Here is a 22,308-nt window from a genome sequence, read left to right as displayed (position 1 = left end):
TTCTCAATATATAAATAGTAAAATAATAAATTATATTTTAAAATGATATTCCTAACTTAAATACTTTCGACACACATTTAGTCGATTTATATAAATAATAAGATTTTAATAAATATTACTAACAGACTTGTTCACGAGACTCGTGAACAAGACATTCGTAGATAATGTCGAAATATCGAGCTCCACCAAATAAAAATAAAAAACATGGTAAATATCCCGTTTTAAATACTGTTACTAATAAAAATAACCATGTTAATTTAAAATCTTTTAATAAATAGTTCAAACGCATTTCGGTTTTTTTTTTTCAAACTGGAAACGAATTGCACATTGACAGAGAAAATTGGAGGAGGCCTTAACCCCATATGGGATTCCTACAAATAATACTTAGTAAAACTAAATTGCAAAATTAATCTAAGTCTTAGTCGCTAAAAAGTAAAGAAGCTAATTAAAAAAATAAAGTAGTTAAATGTAAAAAATAAAATAATAATAATAAGTAAACAGTCAAAGAAAATTATAAATCAAATCAAATCAAGTTTATTCAAGTAAACTTCACAACGAAGCGTTTTTGAATCGTCAATATTAAAATACCACCACCGTTTCGGAAAGCAGCCTCCAGCGAGAAGACACGGCAAGTAACTCGCATAGTTGCTCTTTTCAAATAAACAGATTAACAATGCTGTTTTTTTTACAATAATTAGTGTCTTGTGATGGAACCCGAGCCTAAATCCAGACGTTTTTTTTCTAAAAAGTACTCTTTTAATGAATAATAAGACTTATTTATTAATTTAGTCTTAATAAACTTTTTAAATTTCGTAAATGGTAAATTGGTTACATTTCCTGGTATCTTATTATTAGGGATTGCAATCCGGAAAAACGGATCCGGTAATCCGGCGGATCCGTCATCATTATACGTCTACCGGATACGGTACCAATATACCGGATCCGGGGACCGGATCCGGTGCTAGCAATTTTGGAGCAATTTTGGCAAAATGATAGAACTGTTGCATGAGTAGACACTTTAAATGCGCTTAATTGTTAAAAACTCTTTGATCTAGGCTTGATTATTATCGTTAATGTACAGACTATCAACACTGCTTAAAAAACTTCGGTTTTGATACTGAACTGATATTATTGGCATGAGCAAGTGTCATGGTCAAAGTAAGTAAGCTTATGAATTGTTATGACTGCTGTGGTTCGCACATTAGCTGTGATTAGCTATGGTCAATATTTTATATAAAAATAATGAAGAGAAGGCAGATGACCGCCTGGCAACAACGCAAATAACATCAAATGAATCAGATACAGATGATGAAGACACAACGAATGATGATGAACAAGGAGTTACAGTTACACTAACTGACCCTCGTCATCCTTATCTGTCTAAGGCAGAAGTAATTCTTAGATACAATGAGTATCTTCAATAAGTGCGAAAAGTGGTAAATCTTTTCAAAAGATTGTCTACTAAAAACGATATGTAACTGCAAACGTATGTGACAGACGAAACAGGTAAAGAATAACACCTTACTTTGGATTACCGCTAAAAACCTAATTAATATTTTTTTACCGTAAGTTGTTGAAACTAAATTTTTTTATTTACAATACAAACTCATTACTGTGGTAATTGTGCCACTCATTAGGCAAATTTATCAAATAGCATTTAACTGAACCATTCTATGGGAATCCGGTCGAATCGGGCCCGACTGAAAATCACGCCGGATTGCAATTCCTACTTATTATATATGCGTATACCATTGCCCAAAAACGTTCTCTTTACCGTATGCAAACGGAAAGTAGGGGTTACAATTTTATTCTTATTTCTTGTATTAATAGTATCAGCTTTTATGGAATACTTTTGTATATTCTTCTGTATAAACATTATATTATCATAAATATATTGTGAAGCAGCCGTTAATACACCTATTTCTTTAAATTTTTCGCGTAATGATGTCCTAGAGCTAATATTGTAAATAGTTCGGATAGCTCTTTTCTGCAGAATAAATACTATTTAAATATCTGCTGCATTACCCCATAACAACATTCCATATGACATAAGACTGTGAAAATTACTAAAATAAACTAGTCTAGCAGTACTTATGTCCGTGAGTTTTCTTATTGTTTTTATTGCATAAATAGAACTACTTAGTTTCACTGCTAGGGCATACAAATGGGTGCTCCACAGAAGTTTGGAGTCAAGGGCTATCCCTAGAAAGGCAGTCGACTCAACAAAGTCAAGTCTTTCATTATTCAAAATGACGGCAGAAGAATTTGATTTGACATTTGGCAGAGAAAACAAAATACATTTAGTCTTTTTTGCATTAAGTACCAAATTATTTATGTCAAACCAACCAAGAACCCGCAACAGAGCACTGCTTACAACGTCATAGTTGTTTTTCTGTCGAGTTTAAAAATAAGGGATCATCTGCAAACATATATAGTATTTAAAGATATAGTTAAATATATTAAAATAGTCAACTTTTAACTTGAAATAATGTATGCGTGGAAAATAAAGGGCTATTTTATTTATTTATTTATATAAACGTCAACACAAAGTTTTGTAAAACTTCGTAGTTTATTCTCTTTAATTCCGAGTACTTCCACGAAATATATTGATTTCTTAATCCGGAATTTGTCTGTTACACGTACAAGTATGCACAAAATACCTTAATTTGACGATCATGAAGCAAGTACAATCAGGATTGGATTTGGAGGTTTGGAGGTCCTGGGGCAACAGAGAATATTTACTTTTTTATAAATTAATTTTAACGATTTAATTGAAATGAAATAATTTACTCTTTGTATCAGTAACTTTTAAAACACCATAAAAAAGCTGTAATATCACTTTTACTATAATTTGACTATATTTAGATATCTAAACATATATTACATTAAAATTGTTAACTCGTCGGAACCTCTCTCGTCCCGAGGGCAGTTGCCCCGGTTAAATGCCTTCCCCTAAATCCGGTCCGGAATACAATAAAGACTTTGATTCTATTGATTATTTTAAAGGTTCAATGGTTTTATTTATTTAAAAATTTTAAAATAAATAAAATGACTCATTCATAGCAGAAAAATTATGATGTACTATTTTAACTAAACCTAATTCAACATGTTTGGGATAGTTTGGGTGGCAAATTAAGCAAAAGGAAACCCGGTATCGACTAAAATTAGATACCTCGAAATGCATTCATAGAAGAATGGACTTTGAGGTTTAATTGACGACTGCACGTAGTAGGTATTAATATTCCTTGACCAGGGCCGAATTTAGGGGAAAGGGCAATTACAGTTTTATATACTTTAACGGTTTTAAACGCCAAATGAATAAAGTATTTTATAATTATATTTTACAGAACAATATCCCTTGTCAATACATGTTTTTTTTTTGTCTAATCCTTAGTGCGAATATAAAATGTTTATCAATTTTACAATAGAATTAAATTTCTAGTTCTAAGAAAAATGTATTATACACTTTGCGGATTCAAAAAACATAATAATTTCATAATTAGATGGAATATTTTCTTAATTGTGCTTAATATGAACTGAGGCTCGAAAAAACGTACTATTTTCTAGTAAAACGATTTATTCGTGTCCTGTATTCGATCAAGACGTAATATGTTTAATTGTTGCACTTCCTGTTGCAACGTCGTCTACGGAGGTGGCGTGGGATTGTTTACCTCAAGAGTAATTATTTTGCGTATTATCTCAAGGTCAATTTGAACGTCGCAGTAGATCACAATAACCATGAATACATTATACAAATATGTTTTTATAGAAACAAGTGGGCGGACTAGATTATGACAGGTGCTCGTGAAAAAACAATTACGTTATAATAAATACAAAACTTGATACGAAAATAATGGACATAAGCCTATTCAAACACAAACACAAGTCACCGTCTAATTCTTTCTACAAATACAATCAATTTCAATCTTAAGGGAGTTTTTTTTTAAATGGTCATTGAATTCAAAAATAAATTTAGAAATAAGGCAATAAATTTGCCCGGAAAAATATTTACGATGATGATTAGCATTGACTGAAGTCTTATGTTGAATGTCTGAATGGCGTTACTGTACCAAAACCAAACCTGATTAACATAATAATTTGAAAATAACGCCTTTTGAAGGCAGATGTCTATCTCTCGCTGTCTTTCTGTTTTTTATTTAGTTTTACTCTACCAATGCCTTTTTTCAAAATGAATCCTCCTGCTCTAATTCAGGGAACCTTTCGGAACCTTTCATACATTATGAAAGACACTTTTAACACAAAGAGACATTTCCTTTACACTTCATAGTAATTACTTAAATAGTGGCTTAAACAATAGGCTCCTTAATTTTATTAATTTGAAGTTGGTATAGTATTTCAAAATGTACTAACTAGATACTTATAATAACATTCTTTCATCGATACTGTAGACTGTAGACGGTATCATGTTCGCATGACCGATTAAGGAACGATTATGAAATAAATGCACGCGAAGCTGATATTTTTTTCAGTTTCCAATTTGTTAAGTACTACATAGATTTCTTTTTAATTTTATTATTAGCATGATTCATAATTTAAATATTAAAATATTTAAAGGTTTCACCATCCACCTTGTTTTTTTGGCTGCATTGTTGAATCAGCTCCATAGTACATATTTATTGCATTGTCATTCGAATTATAGGTACTATTAATTTCTACGTCAATTATTAAAAGTAGTTCAAAATTATCTTACAAGATTTGTATAGGTACATGTATAAGTAGGTATTTACGTTGTTTGTTACATACAAGTTCAGAAATACATAGGTAGGTACATAATAAAGCATGTAAAATCAAAAAGTGATATTGATATATTTTTAAATATTATGTACATCTAATGTGTATAATAATAATTTTATATGATAATCTTTACAAGCAACTAAACTGAAAATATTAATTTAGCAATCATAGCATATGCCGTCAAACTGAATTCTGTCGCCTCGCACCGCCAGGCGCAAGTCCACCACAAATTACGTTACCCTACTCCTTACTTTCTACATTACCTATTCTATTTTAATACTTTTTCCGAATGTCCAGGATTCGTCCAGGAACCATTGTTAGTTTTGTTTTCAGATATTAAAAGTCACCATTGCTAATATTTTTGTTTTAATTATATAAAAACTCCTTTGAATACGAGTAAAATATACTTAATATTATTTCAAATGACTAACTGACTAACAATGAACAGCATTAAGAAAGAGTTGTTCAAAATTCATCACCTAAGGAATTAAATGAACGATGATAGATTACAATTTTTAGTACGGCCTATGTGTATCTTATATTGTTATCTATATTATTATTATTATAAACAATAAAATAAAATAAATAAATTAGAGTGTCTGTTATGGACACGCGGGCACGGCCAGTACATACTTAATATCCTATATGCTTACTTTTTTAGGTTTGGCCGACTGTATATAAATATACTGTTAAAGCTGCATTCGAATGGCACTCCAATTGTTTTATTATTGTTGTTGATCGTATATACATACGTCTTATTTTGTGTAAATTTTCATTTAAAATCAAAATATATTTTATTCAAGTAGGCTTTTATTTTACAAACTACATAAATATATTACGTAAGTGAAGCTACCACATGTACTGTTACTGTGTACAGGTTCGGAATGCAGATTCTAACGATAAGAACCGGCAAGAATATTTTTTGTTGTAAATATGACAACAATTATTATGTAATAAATTTGGTTTGTTAATTTCATATTGATTTAGGTATACCACAATATAAAATCCTTATTTAACCAGAACCACCAATATTTTGGACTTCTCAATCTCAACAATATTATGTTGCTTCTCAATACTATAGAGGGCCGTCCCGACTTCCGACATTTTTAAATTTGAACCTTTAAATATACTTTTTCTGCAACACACCAACCTAATTGACATCGGCTGTATTAACTCAGCCTAACTCTTTTGAATGTAATAGGACATTTTTTGTGTATGGAAGTAACTAAAATAAGCAAGCCATATCCACTTCGGTCACAAATTATAATCTAATTTTCTTAACCGAGAATGCTGCAGATTTCAGTCTACTGGCCCATATGTGCGGAGTCCAATGCAGCTTAGTAACTAGTTTTTAAGATTACTAACATCCCAAAAAGAAAAGAATATCTCAAAAGATTTTCGAATTGGAACGATATTTTTTCTCTTGCAGAAAGGGATATTTTTTATGTATTTAAGACTTTCATAAAAAATACTTCTTGTATATAAAATGATAAAGAAAATAAATATATATATATAAATATATTACAATGTGTTGTTTCTTGTAATATTCATTCATTCATTCAATTCATTGATTACTAAACACGACTGACGATGTCACTTTGACAAAGCGAAAGGTGAAAAAGAGCGAAAGACAGCTGTTTCGAATTGTCAAAAACACCGCGTAAAGCATGGAAGTAGATCACCTCAGTATACAAACATAATTTTTTAGTTAAAAACAATTTAAATATATCTAAACATAATGTTTGCTAAACCATATAAGCTAAAATCTAACAACACTTTAAAAAATTCTGAAAAGTGAGTAAGTCAATGAAATTCATATTAAAATAAATGAAAAAAGCCTAAAATTGCATTTATTTTCCAGGAAATATCTTGTGCAACGTATACAGAATGAGTTTCCAAAGGCTACAGATGAAAAAGTCAAAGAATTAGTACCAATAAAATCTAATAGCAGTTGTATGAAATTGATCCTGCACTCGGGTGATACTGTCGGCGTGTATGTGGTAGACGGAGTACCAATGATGATTGATCTCGGAGATAAGTTGGTACCAACCGTATGTGCACTATGGAAAGTTAATGATTTAATTCCTATAATCAGTATACATTCGCCAGTACTAAGTAAGGTAGTGTGAATCATAATAACTAGCATTATTTGAAATTCGAATGATAAAATATATCAAAATTGACAAACAATATACTTTTAGGTTCAAGGTGGTGCTCCATTATATGCCCCAGGAATAGTGACTGATAGTACAAAGTTTCCCCAGTTCCCCCGTGGAGCTGTGATAGCTGCTTGCACCACAGATAATGGAGCAGCTGGAATAATTGGCCGTGCTGTTATATCATCTGCTGATTTACTAATAGCTACTATGTATACATTTCTCCTATTATAATTTGAATAAAAGTCATTTTTGGTAATTGTTAGCAATAATATGCTTATTTAGTGGTTCAATGAATGTGTTATTTCTATATTTCTAATAAATTTAACAACTTATTTAATCTATTGATATCTTATTTGGTGATTATTTTATTCACATTAAATTTTACAAATATATTTCAGGGGTGTATGCCTAGAAACCTACCATGTCTTTGGAGATCTGTTGTGCAAAGATACCAAGTTCTCAAAGATCACGAGGCCTAAACTAGATCCAGCCGTTTATGATATAACTGAGGTCATCTCCTCAGATATTAGCCAGGTATAAAATATTGTATATACTAAAAGCATTCCAACATTTTTAAAACTATTAAATGATTTTAAAGAAAGAAAATATTTTCAGGATTGTATTATTGACTGTCAATTTGCATTATTTTAGTTATCTCTAAATTGATTTAAAAGTATCTGTTTTTAGTTGCGAATACAACCAGTTAGGGAAGAATGGCCAAGTCTAGTAATGGAGCCAGCTGCAGCTACAAATGAACCAATGGTAATTCCAGAGTCTGTGCAAGAAATGCAATCTGAGTCAACATCTGTTCAAGAAGAACCAGATATTAATGACTCTGTAGACACAGGTCAGGACAGAACACTCAGAAAGAATTTTATCTATTTCTTACTTTAAATACATAATTGATATTATCTAATATCACATTAAATATTACTTAAATTTAAAATAACAACTTATAGAATAAAAACAGACTTAATGAGTTTCATATATTTATAGAATTTTTTAATAACATTTTCATCAATCCATTACTTAGTGTTAAAATTTTATCTATGTTTCTAGTATGTTCTGAAGATGAAGAAGACAAAATACCCTCAGACATGGATGGTTTATTGCGCTGGTGCCTTTTGTCTTTCCTAAAACGAGAGGGAAAACATATAGAACTCCCACTGAAAACTAACCTGCTCTATAAGTGAGTAAATAAAAAATTAACAATGACCTAGCATGTGTTATAATTCAAAATAATTTTGTGATAGTACTATTTGAATTCGTTTTCGGTTTGGCATTTCAAAGGTTCACTTATGTGCTGATTGACTGATGACTGATGACTGATTGAAAATGGCACTACCAATAAACCATATTAGCTTCATAAGAAATATCAACCTATCCTATTATTCTCAATGCCTGACCCAGCTTGGAAACTAAAATCCCTTCTTTGTAATTACACTGAGTGATTCACTCTTCAAACTGGAACACAACAATACTGAGTAGTGTCGTTTAGATGTAGAATAAGAGATGAGCAGGTGGTACCTACCGAGGTGGGCTCGCACCCATGAACAAAATCGATATACCTACCTACTTATTATTACTTATATCTAATTTTTAGAATAAATATTGCATAAAGTGTTTCCGTTACATGGATTGATCAAATTTGTTAAACTATTTCGTTAATGCCTTTATAAGGTCAGATGTATTATCACATTCAATCAGATGCAAAAAAAATTCAAGGTAAGATTTTATTCTATGATCATTTATCTGTTCAATTATAATTGGATTGTAGATTGTAAATTGCCTATTGCAGACTATTATCTAAAATCTTTTGTCATATTGATTGTATGATACTGGGACTAGTTTTTATAATTCTCCCTATTTATTATATAAAAGAGGTTTTTACTTATAGTTAATAAATTAATTTCAGAAATCACCTAATGCCTTACTGTCCACCAGATAGAACATTGGATGTAAAAAAGTCAACCTACAAGAAAATGGGAAAATTCCTTGAAGCCATGGAAAGGGTAATATCGCTACCCTAATTATTTACATAGTAGTATAACTTTAGTTTATAGTGTTAGGAATATGTTAAACCAGTAAAAAGTAGTAACTTGTCTATGAGAAGAAAATATAAAAGGTATGTATGAGAAGGGTCTATGACCCTCTAAGATAATTAATTATCTGTATATAGTGAAACAACATAAAAGTCTAATATTTATAAAATAAGTATAGCTGGTTCATTATATATTGGTATAATAACTACCCTTTATTGATATGTCAACTATCTGCTAGTCAGTAAATAATACATTATCATGTTGGCTGCACTTGTATACATGTGGACTGAAAATCAACTAGTGAACTTTTATTTAAATCTTGAACTAATAATTATTTATTAATATGAATTAAATGAATATTAATTTCTCTTCTATTGTTCGTATTATGTATAAATGAAGGTCTTTATTATTATTATATCCCATACAGTAGTTTTTATCAGGTAAGTATGAGCGTGTGTATGCTGGAGTGTGGCTGAGAGTGCTTGTATGATACAGCACAAATCAAAATAGCATCAAAAGAATAGTTTCGCTGGTGTATTGGTTTTCTTCTACGGACCGGTTGTTGAGACACTTAAATGCCGATGGATAGATGATAGATACGCGAAATAAATGTATTTTTATACAGCTCCCACGCCACCACGAGTTAAGATGGAATTTATCTGCAACAAGCAGGCGTCAAATTTGAAAAAAAAACCTTAAAGTAAAAATATATGTGTTCAAGGAAGGCCTGGTCCAAGTGCGCGAAGTGGACAAGGGTGTGGACGCGCTGGTGGCGCTGCAGCTCGCGCACCCGCTCGTGCGGCACCACCGTGCCCCCGCTGCGCGCCCCGCCGGGCCCCCCAGCGGGCCCTCGCAGGCCCCCGCGCCGCCGCGCGTGCGAGAGCTGCATTGCGTAACCGCGCACGTCGCAGAAATCTTCGCACCGCTCAAGTATGTTTTAACCATATTATTTACTTTTAAAGAATTGATAACATTTGTGGAAGACTAAGTGCATAGTATATTCTACGATTATTCTACGAACACGAATTAAAGGATCGGGACTTGACTTATCTTGACTCGTATGTTACTCGTAACACAGGTATTTCGGATGACAATTTTGTCGTTAAGTTCCATCGAGCTATTTAGATGGCTCTATTCGATCCATATGTCTGTCATTCAAATAAAGGACTCACAGTAAGGTGGTCAGACTGAGCCGAAGTAGTGTTAATGATTCGCCCACTGGTGATATCGAGAGACTATTTTTCAATTCGACTCAAAAGAGGCATTCAAAAGGGCGTCACTTCTGAGTTCTTCATACGTTCTTGTTGCGACGTTTTACGCGATTTATAGTGCTCCAAGTTACCAGCGCTGTTCCGGAAGAACAAGGACCTCACAGCTGCAACCGTCTATCGCTCTGCGGATAGCTTTGGTAAAATGGTCGACAGCCGTCACCCTGGCGTGAGTCACTGGGCTCCGAGCCCTCTCAGAGTACGGTGGCCCGGCGCGAGAAGTCGGCGGCTGTCTCGCGCCGGGGCACGTGTGTAACGCGTCGGCGGCGCAGGAAGGGCTCGGCGCTGTCGGCGGGGGAGGTGCGCGCGGCGCTGGCGCGCTACGCGGCGGCGCGCGGGCTGTCCGCGCGCGGCGCCGTCGCGCTCGACGCCGCGCTCGCCAAGGTCGCCGCCCGGCAGCCGCAGGTACCGCCGCTCCTTTCGTCTAGTCGTATTATATGTTCACATATTGAAAATAAACTTTAAAGGAGGATGTCGTTAACTGAATCTGAGATCACTATTAAATAAAACGAAACTCCCGTGAATTCTCATTTCTCGTTATTTTTTAAATTCTGTATGTGGTTCGTAACCTTCGGGGTTGCCCGTTTTACCAGGAGCTCATGAAGTGGGAGGAACTGATGTCGAGCGTGTTGGGGCGCATGACACCCAGCACGGAGATGTCCTTCCCCGACGGAACGGTAAAACTCACCAAGTCGCGCCTCGAACCGATCAAGATGCAAGTCGTTACGAGAAGCGGGAATAAAAAGGTCAACTTTTATTTATTGATCTTAGGAATCCATCATTTTACTATGAGTAAAAATTAGTAAAATTGTCTATACCTAAATCTCTAAATCTGATTAGATTATATGGATATATATTCGCCAGCAAGGCCAGCAGCAGGCTGTCATTCCATCAGTGTATCTCTGTAGCAATAATCAGTATATTGTGTAAATAGTAACTAAACAAGACTAAGATCTCAGTAGTGATATTCATACAATTGAGTACTTAGTACTTCGTCACTTTTATAGATAGATAAAATTGTGTAATATCTTTTTATGCAACTAAAGGCAGATAGGACATAAAGCGCCTACTCATAAACAGTCTCTGTTTTAAGTGTACCTCAATTATAAATTGCGTTTTTTTTATAAACTCAAGTCTGACTGGTGATAAATAATAAAGAATAATATTCAGATTGATAAAATAATAAGAAAATTTAAACATAATAATAATATATAAAACGTTAAATTCACATGTTTTGATTAATTTTTAACTTACGAGTTTGTGCTGTAGAACATTGTAAGGCCATTAAATTATGACAATTTATTAAGCAACGAAAAAAAAAATTAATTGTCTCTCATAATCAGGCATGAATTATAAAATTATATGATGCGAGTTAAACGCCCCTGCTCGTGGAGAACACTACCGATTTACTTTTTCCTAATGGAGTCTTGACTCGCGAGTTATGAAAAATCAAGAATTTGTAAGACCATTTACGACCCGATTTCTTATTGATATTTAATCACGGTCGAGGCTGAATTAATGCTAATAGGTAATTGAAATACAAGAATTATTAATATTATGTATTTTCGTTCGAACGAACGTACATCCAATCGATGCGCATGATTGCACATGTAGCACACTGCACAGTACATCGTCCGCAGGTGACGCTGGTATCCAACCTGGAGGCGTTCGGGTTCGAGCTGTCGTCGCTGGCGCACGCGAGCCAGCTGCGCGTGGGCGCGGCGTGCGGCGTCACGCGCTCGGCCGCCGCGCGCGCCGACCAGCTGCTGCTGCAGGGCGACCAGGTACTGGCTCTCCATGTTTGCCAATACTCTGTGGGTGGTACCTTCCCCTGGAAATACTTAATGCCCTCCACTAAAAAATATTGTCTTATTTACAAAAAGAACCTACTATTCCAAAGAATTAATTGCAATCTCTATGACACTAATAAACTTTTTTATTCTTTCAGACTCATTTTGTCGCTAAACTCTTAATTGAGGAGTATGGTCTGCCCAAGAAATTTGTAGAAGGAGCCGACAAAGCCTTGAACAAGAAGAAGTAAACGATGAGTGTTTGTCTCGGATGTAAACTTATATATGATGTTATAAAATAAAATTGTCCAAATTTTTCCTAACTACTTAATTTCATTTAATTAAACCTTTTCAACTTAATTACACAATAATTTTATAATATTCTATAAATTTACTGGAATTATTTTTCATACACACTAATATGTTAAAACTAACTTATAGCTATATAAATTTGATTTGAGACCTAAGAACATTTTTAAATTCACTTAATAGTAATATAATTCTAGTTTAATAAAGATGGAAGACAAAAGACTAAGAATTGATTTTCATAGAAATATTTTCAGTGTTAAGTCACTTCATTAGAATATCTTTTTTCTTCTATGTACAATAATATTTTTAAATCTAAAACACGCATTATTTTTCTTTATAAAAAATGTCATAAAAATATAAAAAATATATTGTATGTAACAACACTTGAATAATCTCACTATACTAAGTAAGGGTGGGTTTGTGTCCGTATCATTCTTATATACAAAAATAAAACAATGTAAATCACATAATTGGTTAGTTCCAATATTTTCATAGAACTAGTACGAAGGAAGCATGCTACAATAACAAAAAAAATACCACAACCAAAGGAACTTATTGCAATAGTTACAAGCATTTACGAACTAATCTCAACTCCAACTTCAAATAAAATAATTATTGTGTTTAAAATTCAATTGATCATTATAGTAAGTATGCTTATCAAAAATCGTTTTTTAATAACGTAATAACGTTACACTTTAGTTGTTGTTTTAAATTTAAAAGGAGTCTTGAATGGAAGCAAGGACTTTCTCTTAGACTTTTTAAGATCTGGTGGAATGGTAGGTGTCTGCATATAGGTCATTTTATTATTGGAATTATTTTTTTGCTCACTGCTATCACTCTCAACCAACTTGCGAGATTCAGAACTCCACATGCTTCTTGAACTCCTCAAAGAATTTTTGGAAACATTGGAACCCTTGGAAGACAGACTACTTTTTGATGGAGTCTTCTTTATAGTACTATTTGTAATATCAGTGAACACCTTACTTGTTAACTTAGCTTGTTTCGAAGGGGAGGATGATGAATGATGCATGGCAGCTCTCTTTTCCGAAGTTAACTTTTCCAGGTCCAAATATTTGAACTTGGTGATATCCTTCAGCACTTTTGTATCTTTTCTTGGCACTTGATACCCCTCACTGTCCATATTCTCCAACTCATAAAATGTAAGAGTTACACTTTCATCGCTTTCAACAAAAGGGTTGCTGGCTGTAAAATGAACTTTCTTAGTTGAGATTTCAGGAAATATATTCCTCACAGGCATGTTCTCCTTGGTTATCTTTGCAGCAGTAACAATCATGCTGCTGTCTCCATTATCTGCAGATAATGAACTGTCTAAGTCTTCATATGCATAGCTCTTTCTTCTGGCTTTGGTTCGCACTGAGCTAGATCTTCTGTGGTGTCTTCGAGATACCCAGTTATTCTTCACTTCCTCATTGACTGGGTGAAACACTGGAGGTAAAGTTATTCCATTACTTTTAAAGTCACTAGTTTCGTTTGAATCATCCAGAGATATAACTTTGGTCATGGGACTATTTATTATTTCTTTAGCTATTAAGTTTCTCTCCCTCTTATTTAAAGATTCTTCTCTTTCCCTGAGTGCCATTAGACGAGACATCCATTGTTCACTTAAAGTCTCTTCTGAAACCAATTGTGGACGATTATACATTTCAAGTGCTTCACTGTATGGCTTTCTGCTTCTTGGTACAAAGCCTGGCAACTCTAGTGCCAAAGCTGCAATTGTTGGAGACAAGGGGTCCGGAAGACAATCATCTTTCTCATTTGTCCAGCTTGGACGGACATTGCAATAGATTGGACTGTCAAGATTAAGATGTGTTCTAGGAGGAGGCTCTATAATCCTGCACTGCTCAACTGCCTTCTCTGAATCACATTTATTTGCACTTGATGTTAGGATGGAGTTCTGTGCTGGCACAATGATGTCTGACATAAATTCTGGACATGAAAAAGTGTCTGTGTTCGCAAGGATCGTAGGATGATAGAGGACCACGTCTGGACGTAAGTTGGCGTTTTTAACATCGGATATGAAACATATGACGTCTCTTAGATCGTCGCTATAATGGAATTCTTTGATTTTATCATCACAAGCACCAGGACGGTAACACAAGATTCGTAATAACTCTCCAACCTGTTGGATAAGGTTTGATGATTGCGAAGTCTCCAAAGATAACTCAAAACAATTGATGCGTAACTCGCCATTCTGGCTAACAAAAATCGACTGTGGTGTTAAACATTTTCTTAGAGCTACAAAATTTAAATTTTCTATGGTCTTACATGCTCGCGCCAGTTCCAGCAATAGGTACCAGATGAAACTTTCAGTGAAATGCTTGTCGGTGGCCTTGCATAGCGCGATTAATTCTTGGACGCTCTGCCAAGAATTGTACTCAAGAACAAAGTAAAGTGTTTTCGTCGGTCCATGTAATATCGTATCGTAGTAACGTAGGAAGTTGCCAGATAGTTGTTGACTCAATATTTTCACTTCATTATCGACGTTTTGAATTTGTTCGTCAGAGAATGCAGAACAATTATACGCCTTCCAAGCGAATATGTTATTTGTGACCTTGTGTTTTACTTTGTAAAATGTGCCACCGCAGAGAACGTCAAGAACTTGATAGTCCTTTAATTTTTCCGTCATTTTTGTTGTTTAATAACTGATTTATTTAAATTTTCACATTTTGTAACCGAAACAAAGCCACCAAACTTTTAAAAATGAATGACCGTTGGAAGCATAGGGATGCCCACATAAAAATCGTAAACTAATAGAGTAGTCCCAAAAAAGGAATTGTTACGGTTATACATTTTTATTTTTAACTTAAAGATTTTTAAAATACAATAAAAAATAAATATTATTTTAGTACTAAACCATGAGTGATTATTTAATTAGTAATAAAAATTCAAGGAATTAATAAAAAAAAAATTAATAAGTAAATAGACAATTACTTTAAGTTATTAAGCTTGAATAATATTACAGATTTTGCACGGTAATTATATGTTATTTCAAAGTACTAAATTACTGCCAAACTAATGTTAGTATTTATACTGTAACAATGTTTTGAAGAATCGAATTGAAAGTAGTAGAAAAAATCACATCCAATTATTTATAGAAAATGATATTATAACTCGATTTGTTAAACAGTTTTCTTATTCAGTTTTCAATATTTATAACTTAGCATACAGTGGGGATTTTAATTGTACCGAGGAGGCACATTTTATTTCGCCAATGTCACGTGCGATGGAGAAGACACGATGGAGGTTGATGGTACGGTCAAGATTACAGGCTCAATTTAGAAACGGTTTTTTATGTCTTTATATTCCCTTATATGCAGTTTGTGTGTGGGGCGTATACTATAATATACTTCATTACCATAAAAAAGTAAAGGTAATCTTAAGATATTTTTCCCTGCTCGGGATTGTCTGGATTTAAAGTGTATATAGTCTACTATTCGCTCTGTACCTGTTCCTTGCGAGAAATCATATCATTGATATTTAGAGTTATCATCAGAGTTCGCAAACCAGGATTTGTCTTTCCGCATCAAATGCTAGGCACACTTCCATCGTCTGGACGGTGTATTAGTTCTCATCACAGAGGTATCTTAAGATACCTACATTATTATGCATTATAATAAATATGCATAAGTCGCACATATATCTAAAGAGTAATGTGATGGTAAAAATGCTATACATTGGCTATATTATCATAATTATTAATATAGTACAATTTTTGTTTTATAATAATAAAGCGCGATACGAGGATAATAAAATAACGTTTACCAATCTATTATACACTGCATAGAATATGATGGCAGAAATTAATCACACGTTTAAGGATTATAAGGAAATAAGTGCGATTATTTTATTCATGATGAAATATCACTCTTCATCCATGTATAGATAATTAAGATATGCTGAAAAGATTTACCTATTCAAAATCTTATTGTTTTATTCAACAATAATAATCGATACCACATACCAATTAAACAATCGACAAACGATTCGTTATTCAAAAGAATCTTTTCAGTACATAATAATTCCATCGGTCAAAAATTAAAATCCGAGTGTAAATTACTTTGTAATGAGAATTGTTCAATTTGAAAAAACTCTACTATGAGTAAGTAATAAGTGAATATGAGTACTAAGATAATGTGATTTAAAATATTATTATGTGAGAGTTCAAATAATTTACGTATAAACTTATTAATTATTTTATTAACTTTAAAAAAAGACAATGTTATAGTATACTTAAATTTTCTCAATAAAGTATAACAGAAAAGAAAATACATGATATATCTATTGTCTTGTCAAGACCTGTGCGTTCAAATATAGTATCGATTAATTATTCCATACCATTATAAATTGTACTTTAATATCGATTTGGGTTGATTTGACATTGATTGCCTGACTGACTGTCAGTGTCTAGATGTCAATGTCAAATCAAATCTTATTGTAGAAAATAGAAATCAAAATTTTAGGTTACAGAGATAGTGTTCTTGTTGGGAAATTCAAAATTAATAACAATTGTGTAATCCTTGATTCTTATTATTATTAATAAATAACTACGAAGTCAAATTTTCCTCTCGTAATGGATCTGGACACTCAGATGATTTTTTATTATAATGCTAGACTAATATTAAACACATATTAAATTTAATTTTTTAAATCTTTTCGAGCTGTATTTTGTATTTTATTCTACTTTAAAATTACGTTTGTGTTTCATTAAAAAAGTGTTATTATATGTCGGTTGTTTATTAAATCAGTTCGTTTATAAAGTTCGTTTATGTTCGATTTATAAAGTTTTTTAAAGAACAACATTTAGATTATTTGAAAAAGTAATATTTCTATATATATATTATAATAATTTCAATCAATATAGATCTAGATACGATGTTATGCAAATAATTCCAGAAATGTTAGTAATTTTATTAGAACTAGGTACATTATGTAAGTAAAATAAAACAAATTCTAAAATTAAAAATGTTTATTAGTGAGTATAAGCGTGTACGCGGCACAGCTGACTAGCGGTTTCCAAATTACATATCACATGATTCCATTCTTCTTAAACACTTTCAATATAAAGCCAATCAATTTTTTATAATATAAAAACATAAATAAACAATGTTCTCTGTTACGTACAATACTAATTGTATTTCAATACTTTATACATAAACTGAACTACAATTTAAATAAAACACAAATATCTTTGAGGAGCAACTTTCTTGGTATTCAAAAAGTATTGTGCGAACATAAGGCCTACTTAATCTATGTCTATATACTTTTTAAATACCTACAATAAGACAATTATTTACATTATATTTGTATATAAGAATCATTGACTAGAAACCGTGTCTGGAAATAAATATATAATAAATCCAATAATAATTTTTATAAGTAGAGGAACATGAAACTCGCAACAATGCTTGGAATGGACAGTTTCCATCTTTGGTAACACATTTGAACATAACTGAATCTTTTGACTCAATTTCAATAAAATCATTGGTTTTACGAGAGTAATTTTTCACATGGGACACCAATATTTCAAAAATTTTATGTTACAGTTTATGACAGTAAACCAGAGACGAGGGATCGACCGGCGTCGGCCCCGGTCCGACCTGCGGCTACAACTACGAGCTATCTAATATCACTTGCTTCAATCGCACTCGAGTCGAATGAAGCCAAAAAAATAAAATTTACTAAAAACAACAATGGTAAAATATACTCATACAAAAACAAATGACAACCTAAATTGACTAACAGACCGAAATTTCGGATAGAAAACATATCGGACGTAAAAATACATAATACTCGGGCGTTGTATAGATTTATCATCGGTAACACGTGTCTACGAAAACAATAAATTCGTTTAAGGGCGAGTCTACTGGAGACACTGGAAATTAACATAATTGAGATCATTGTCATGTTCCGTCGCGCACTGGAATTTGTGACGATCTGATGACCCTAAGATAGTTTAATTACAATGGACCTATTTACAGTGCGTGTTCTCGTAGGGACTATTTATATTAGATACAATAACACGAGTGAGCGAAGCATGTTAACGAGCCCCGGCGGGCCCGCTCGGACTGCACCGACTGCGTCCAGTACTGCGGCACTGCACTCGGTGCGTCGCTGACTGACCTGCAGTGTATCGAAGCGTAATAAGCGGTTTCACTCTCTTAATATCAATGTTGCCGTACAAAAATATCGTAACAACACAATTCAGACTCGTCGTCCTCGACTGCAGCGCTATCAATCGGCGAAGTTGATCTGGGGCAGTACGTTCGCGGAGCTTCGGACGTCGCCTCGTGAACTATTTATTGGCAAGATCGACGATTTTTGATCCCTCCCGCCGCGGTCAGCGAGAGAGGAACGGAACGAGCGACCACACGACTCGCTCGCGGTAACAATCGCTAACTTATAACAATGCAACGTTACATCTATGTCTAGCGCACTAACGACCGGCCGCGCCTACCGCACGCCGGCCGTGCCGAGCCGCTGGTGCGCCGACGGCGCGCGCGTGCGCCCCGACAGGCGCCGGCCCTCCGCCGCCGACTCCTTCTTGGAGACCACGTCCATGCCCTGCAAGTAATTCCAGAAGCGGCACGTTAGACGGGACTCGCGGAACCACTCCGGGCCGATCAGACGACGCCCACCTTGAGTGCGGCGACGGGGGCGCGCGCGGCGGCGGCGGGGTGCGGCGCGGGGGGCGGCGCGGGCGCGGGCGGCACGTAGCGGCGCGCCGTGGGGGGCAGCGGCAGGGGGCGCAGGTCCAGCAGGTTGTGCGCGCGCCGCCGCGGCTCGCTGCTGGCCAGCGCCAGCGCGCAGGTGGGGCGGCGCGCGCCGCTCGCCACGGGCCGCTCGCTCAGGGGCTCGGCTCCGCTGCGGACCGAACGAGCGCGGTGAGTACTCGGGCGCGAGCAGGGACGCGGCGGGCGGCGGGCGGCGGGGCGGGCGGCACCTGTGCTCGGGCAGCTCCCAGGCGTCGGCGTCGTCGTTGTAGCGCAGGCGCAGCACGGTGGAGCGGCCGGCCTCGGGCACGAAGCTGTCGGCCACGAGCAGGCGGCGGCGCAGCTCGGCGATGAGCGCGGCCTGCAGCGCCTCGTGCTCGCGGCGCTCCGCGTCGTGCGCCTCGCGCTGCTCCACGGCCTCCTCCCGAAGGCACGCGTACTTCGAAAGGCACTTCTTTAACCTGAAACCGGCGCGAGCGACGCATCAGAGGCGTCGATATCGTCGTTATTGAGTTAACCGCGTGAGAGGCCACGAGGAGATATTTTATTAGAGGTTAATCAAGATATTGGCTGTTGCTTCTCAATATGTATGTACATATTCCATAATGTAATGTATGTACGGGAAATATTAATGATTTTATGAGAAAATGTGAGTCTCATAGCATTGGTACGAGGAACAAACACAAACTTGGTACATCTGTAACTAGACTGCATAGAGACAGTAACTCTTTTGTGGGGCAATGTATACGGTTCTACAACAGGATCCCAGAAAGCGTTCAAAAGGCATCTGTTGCTCAATTAAAAAGAAAATGTTAGGGACGCTTGTGTGCGAAAGGTTATTATACAATTAGTGAGTTTATGATTGATGGCACACCTTGGGACTGAAAATAATAAAATTGACAAAAAAAAGACCCGCTGAGTTTCTTCCGCCGGTTCTTCACAGGTCAGGGAATTTTCTTTTCCGAACCGGTGGTAGTGCTTAATTTGACAATCAATAAGTAAATGTAATATGTAATGCTTCTATATTGAATAAAGGAATTTGAGTTTTAGAGGATACTGATCAGTAGAAGACAAAACTGCGCTACACGTGATGACCAAAATTAATATCAGAACTGACCTTTGCGTTTTATGGTCCACCTCCTGCTGGAGTGTGGTGAACGTATTAGTAACTATGGCCGTCGTCTCCTCCTCGAGGTCTATCTTCTGCTGCATCTCGACTTCCCGCTTCTTCCTCTCCGCTATCTCCATGTTCCTCTGTTCCAGTATAAGCTGGGTCTCATTGAGGTCGTTGATCAGATCTTTACCTCCGCCGCCTTGAACCAATCTCTCTTCGAGCGCTTTTATTTGGTGTTCGATCTCCTCGGTTTTCGTCTTCTCCTGTTCAATGGTCGATGCCGCGAGGATGTGTTCGTTTTCGATACTCGCCGTCTCTTCTTCCGCTGCGGGGTAAAGGCGACATTAGGAACGAACAGAGGCGAGAGGCGAGAGGGGAGAGGCGAGAGGCGCAGGCGGGGGGCGGTACTCACGCTCGTGCGGCGCGGGCGGGCGCGTGCGCGCTCGCGGCGCGCGCTTGCGGCGGCGCTCGATGAGGGCGCGCAGGCGCTCGATCTCCGCCTGGTACTCGCGCAGCTTGGCGTCCTTCGGGTCCTCGTTGCGCACCGGCTTATTCTTTATAGCTGCAATTGTACAATCGGTTAACCTCCCGACCGTGGGACTCGAGTGCCGTCGATACGACACGATAAGGATCCGGGTGCATTATATATCGTGTCTGGTGCGTCACATAAATGCGATCTTAGTTTGATGCCGTCTCGTATTACGATCATCGTTCGGATCGTATTATTTGCTTACGGTTGGACTCGACGAGTTTAATCGCCCGCGGCTTAGCTCGAGGTTTGGGGTTTCCCGTCAGGTATTAGTTATAAAAGAGTATAGGACATACTCTTTTTATTTCTTTGAGTTCGAACTTGCTTCACACCAGTGTCGTGGCTAGGTGGGCAAGGGCCCCGGTGCATAGGAAATGAATCGGATCCTTGATTGAAATAAACGAGAGTAAATGATTAAAGTAAAAGTCTGCTCCGTACCCTTCGCTCGATGGGCGTACCGTAGCGTCGTAATGGTTTCGTCGTAGTTGTAGGAGGCGGGGCCGATGTTCGCGATCATGATCGTCTTGCTGTTACCGCCCAACGAGTCTTGCAATATTCGAGTTAACTTCGAATCTCTGGAAAAATTATAAATTTACTTAAAATAATCGCTTTTAAGATTAGTCTTGCTCGACTATTATTCACTAAATATGTAATTATTGTGTCAAACGTAATAACGAATTAATCGATTCTTAACAATTAGCATTGTGTATAATATTTCTCCTATCAGTGTGGCACGCGGCGAGAGCGACACCTGTAGGGCACGTGCGGGCTGTTCTCTGCGAGCGCGGAGATGACGTTGCCGAGCGAGGACAGCGCCTGGTTGATGCGCGCCGCCTCGCGCAGCCGCTCGCCGCCCGCGCCCGTCTTGCGCTGGCGCTCGCTGCCGGCCAGGTCCACCAGGTTCAGCTTGCCCACTCTGTCAACACATATATGACGCATGTTAAATATACATATTTTTAACTATATCTTCTGTTATCTGTTATTGCTTATTGATTTTGCGTAATTTCTGAGGTAAAGGGACCAGTTGAAAACCAGTGCTGTGTTTCGAGTCAGCTGTACTGAGCTGGATTCTTTAGCCACACGACGTTATACGAGAAATTTAAATTGCCAATATCTGTTTAGTGTGTGACAATAAAAATGTTTCTCTCTTGTCTTCTTACAATAAAATGATCACGGGCGTTGAACGACTTTTTTTTAAAATAACATCAATTTACTTTTATGATATTTGAGTCTATTTAATTTTAGCTTTATTTTATAATCAAAAATTATATCAAGTTTTGAATAAGCATCCTCTTGCGGACGAGTTAGACAACGTACATTATTGATATAGCAAAATCAAACATCCCCTCCAACACAGTCTATACATCCTTCGGTATCAGAAGTGTGCGTCGAGGTTGAGACAAGACAGCCCCGCGAACTATAATGCGCACTTCCTAGATCCAATATAAAATATGCTAAGTTCAATTTAATTTATACGTGATATGTACTATAACCATAATTTTATTATTAAATAATAATAAAATTTGATATCAATGACATATGTCATATGAGATATATGGACAGCAGAAAAAACATAATAAACGCACAAAGGCAGAGATTTGTTTCACCATC

General features: G+C 36.2%; 4 protein-coding genes across 4 annotated transcripts in view; 1 reads left to right on the top strand and 3 right to left on the bottom strand.

Moving 5' to 3' along the window:
* The window catches only part of LOC113402270 (GAS2-like protein 3), a 106,016-nt gene that overhangs the window by 65,000 nt on the left and 18,708 nt on the right, over nt 1-22,308 (bottom strand). The window lies entirely within an intron of this gene.
* Nucleotides 6,364-12,337, top strand: LOC113402296 (eukaryotic translation initiation factor 2D). The gene is made up of 12 exons (XM_026642502.2): nt 6,364-6,549; nt 6,617-6,875; nt 6,957-7,123; nt 7,313-7,448; nt 7,602-7,761; nt 7,974-8,103; nt 8,830-8,926; nt 9,678-9,886; nt 10,497-10,629; nt 10,818-10,970; nt 11,865-12,008; nt 12,173-12,337. The coding sequence occupies exons 1-12, from the start codon at nt 6,494-6,496 to the stop codon at nt 12,263-12,265; spliced, it is 1,737 nt and encodes a 578-aa protein (XP_026498287.2). The 5' UTR covers nt 6,364-6,493; the 3' UTR covers nt 12,266-12,337.
* On the bottom strand, nt 12,328-15,090 carry LOC113402295 (uncharacterized). The gene has a single exon (XM_026642501.2). The coding sequence runs from the start codon at nt 14,968-14,970 to the stop codon at nt 13,012-13,014; it is 1,959 nt and encodes a 652-aa protein (XP_026498286.2). The 5' UTR covers nt 14,971-15,090; the 3' UTR covers nt 12,328-13,011.
* The window catches only part of LOC113402294 (kinesin-like protein Klp68D), a 30,783-nt gene continuing 25,767 nt past the window's right edge, over nt 17,293-22,308 (bottom strand). Inside the window, exons 6-12 of the mRNA XM_064218548.1 lie at nt 21,449-21,613; nt 21,136-21,272; nt 20,581-20,730; nt 20,172-20,493; nt 19,285-19,515; nt 18,980-19,205; nt 17,293-18,905 (exon numbers count right to left, since the gene is read on the bottom strand). Of these exons, the coding sequence (XP_064074618.1) occupies nt 18,795-18,905; nt 18,980-19,205; nt 19,285-19,515; nt 20,172-20,493; nt 20,581-20,730; nt 21,136-21,272; nt 21,449-21,613 (1,342 nt within the window). The 3' untranslated portion in view covers nt 17,293-18,794. The remainder of the gene's footprint in view (nt 18,906-18,979; nt 19,206-19,284; nt 19,516-20,171; nt 20,494-20,580; nt 20,731-21,135; nt 21,273-21,448; nt 21,614-22,308) is intronic.

The sequence above is a fragment of the Vanessa tameamea genome, chromosome 22, assembly GCF_037043105.1.
Source record: "Vanessa tameamea isolate UH-Manoa-2023 chromosome 22, ilVanTame1 primary haplotype, whole genome shotgun sequence".
In the NCBI taxonomy this organism is placed as follows: Eukaryota; Metazoa; Arthropoda; class Insecta; order Lepidoptera; family Nymphalidae; genus Vanessa; species Vanessa tameamea.
This window is presented reverse-complemented; position numbering and strand designations above follow the sequence as displayed.

What these genes read in the sequence shown, in the direction of transcription:
- LOC113402296 (XM_026642502.2), top strand. Translation starts at nt 6,494, where the DNA reads ATGTTTGCTAAACCATATAAGCTAAAATCTAACAACACTTTAAAAAAT. An exon ending in AAAACTAACCTGCTCTATAA is followed by an intron (nt 8,104 to 8,829) that starts GTGAGTAAATAA and finishes AATTAATTTCAG; the next exon opens with AAATCACCTAATGCCTTACT. An exon ending in TCGCCGCCCGGCAGCCGCAG is followed by an intron (nt 10,630 to 10,817) that starts GTACCGCCGCTC and finishes CCGTTTTACCAG; the next exon opens with GAGCTCATGAAGTGGGAGGA.
- LOC113402295 (XM_026642501.2), bottom strand. Translation starts at nt 14,970, where the DNA reads ATGACGGAAAAATTAAAGGACTATCAAGTTCTTGACGTTCTCTGCGGT.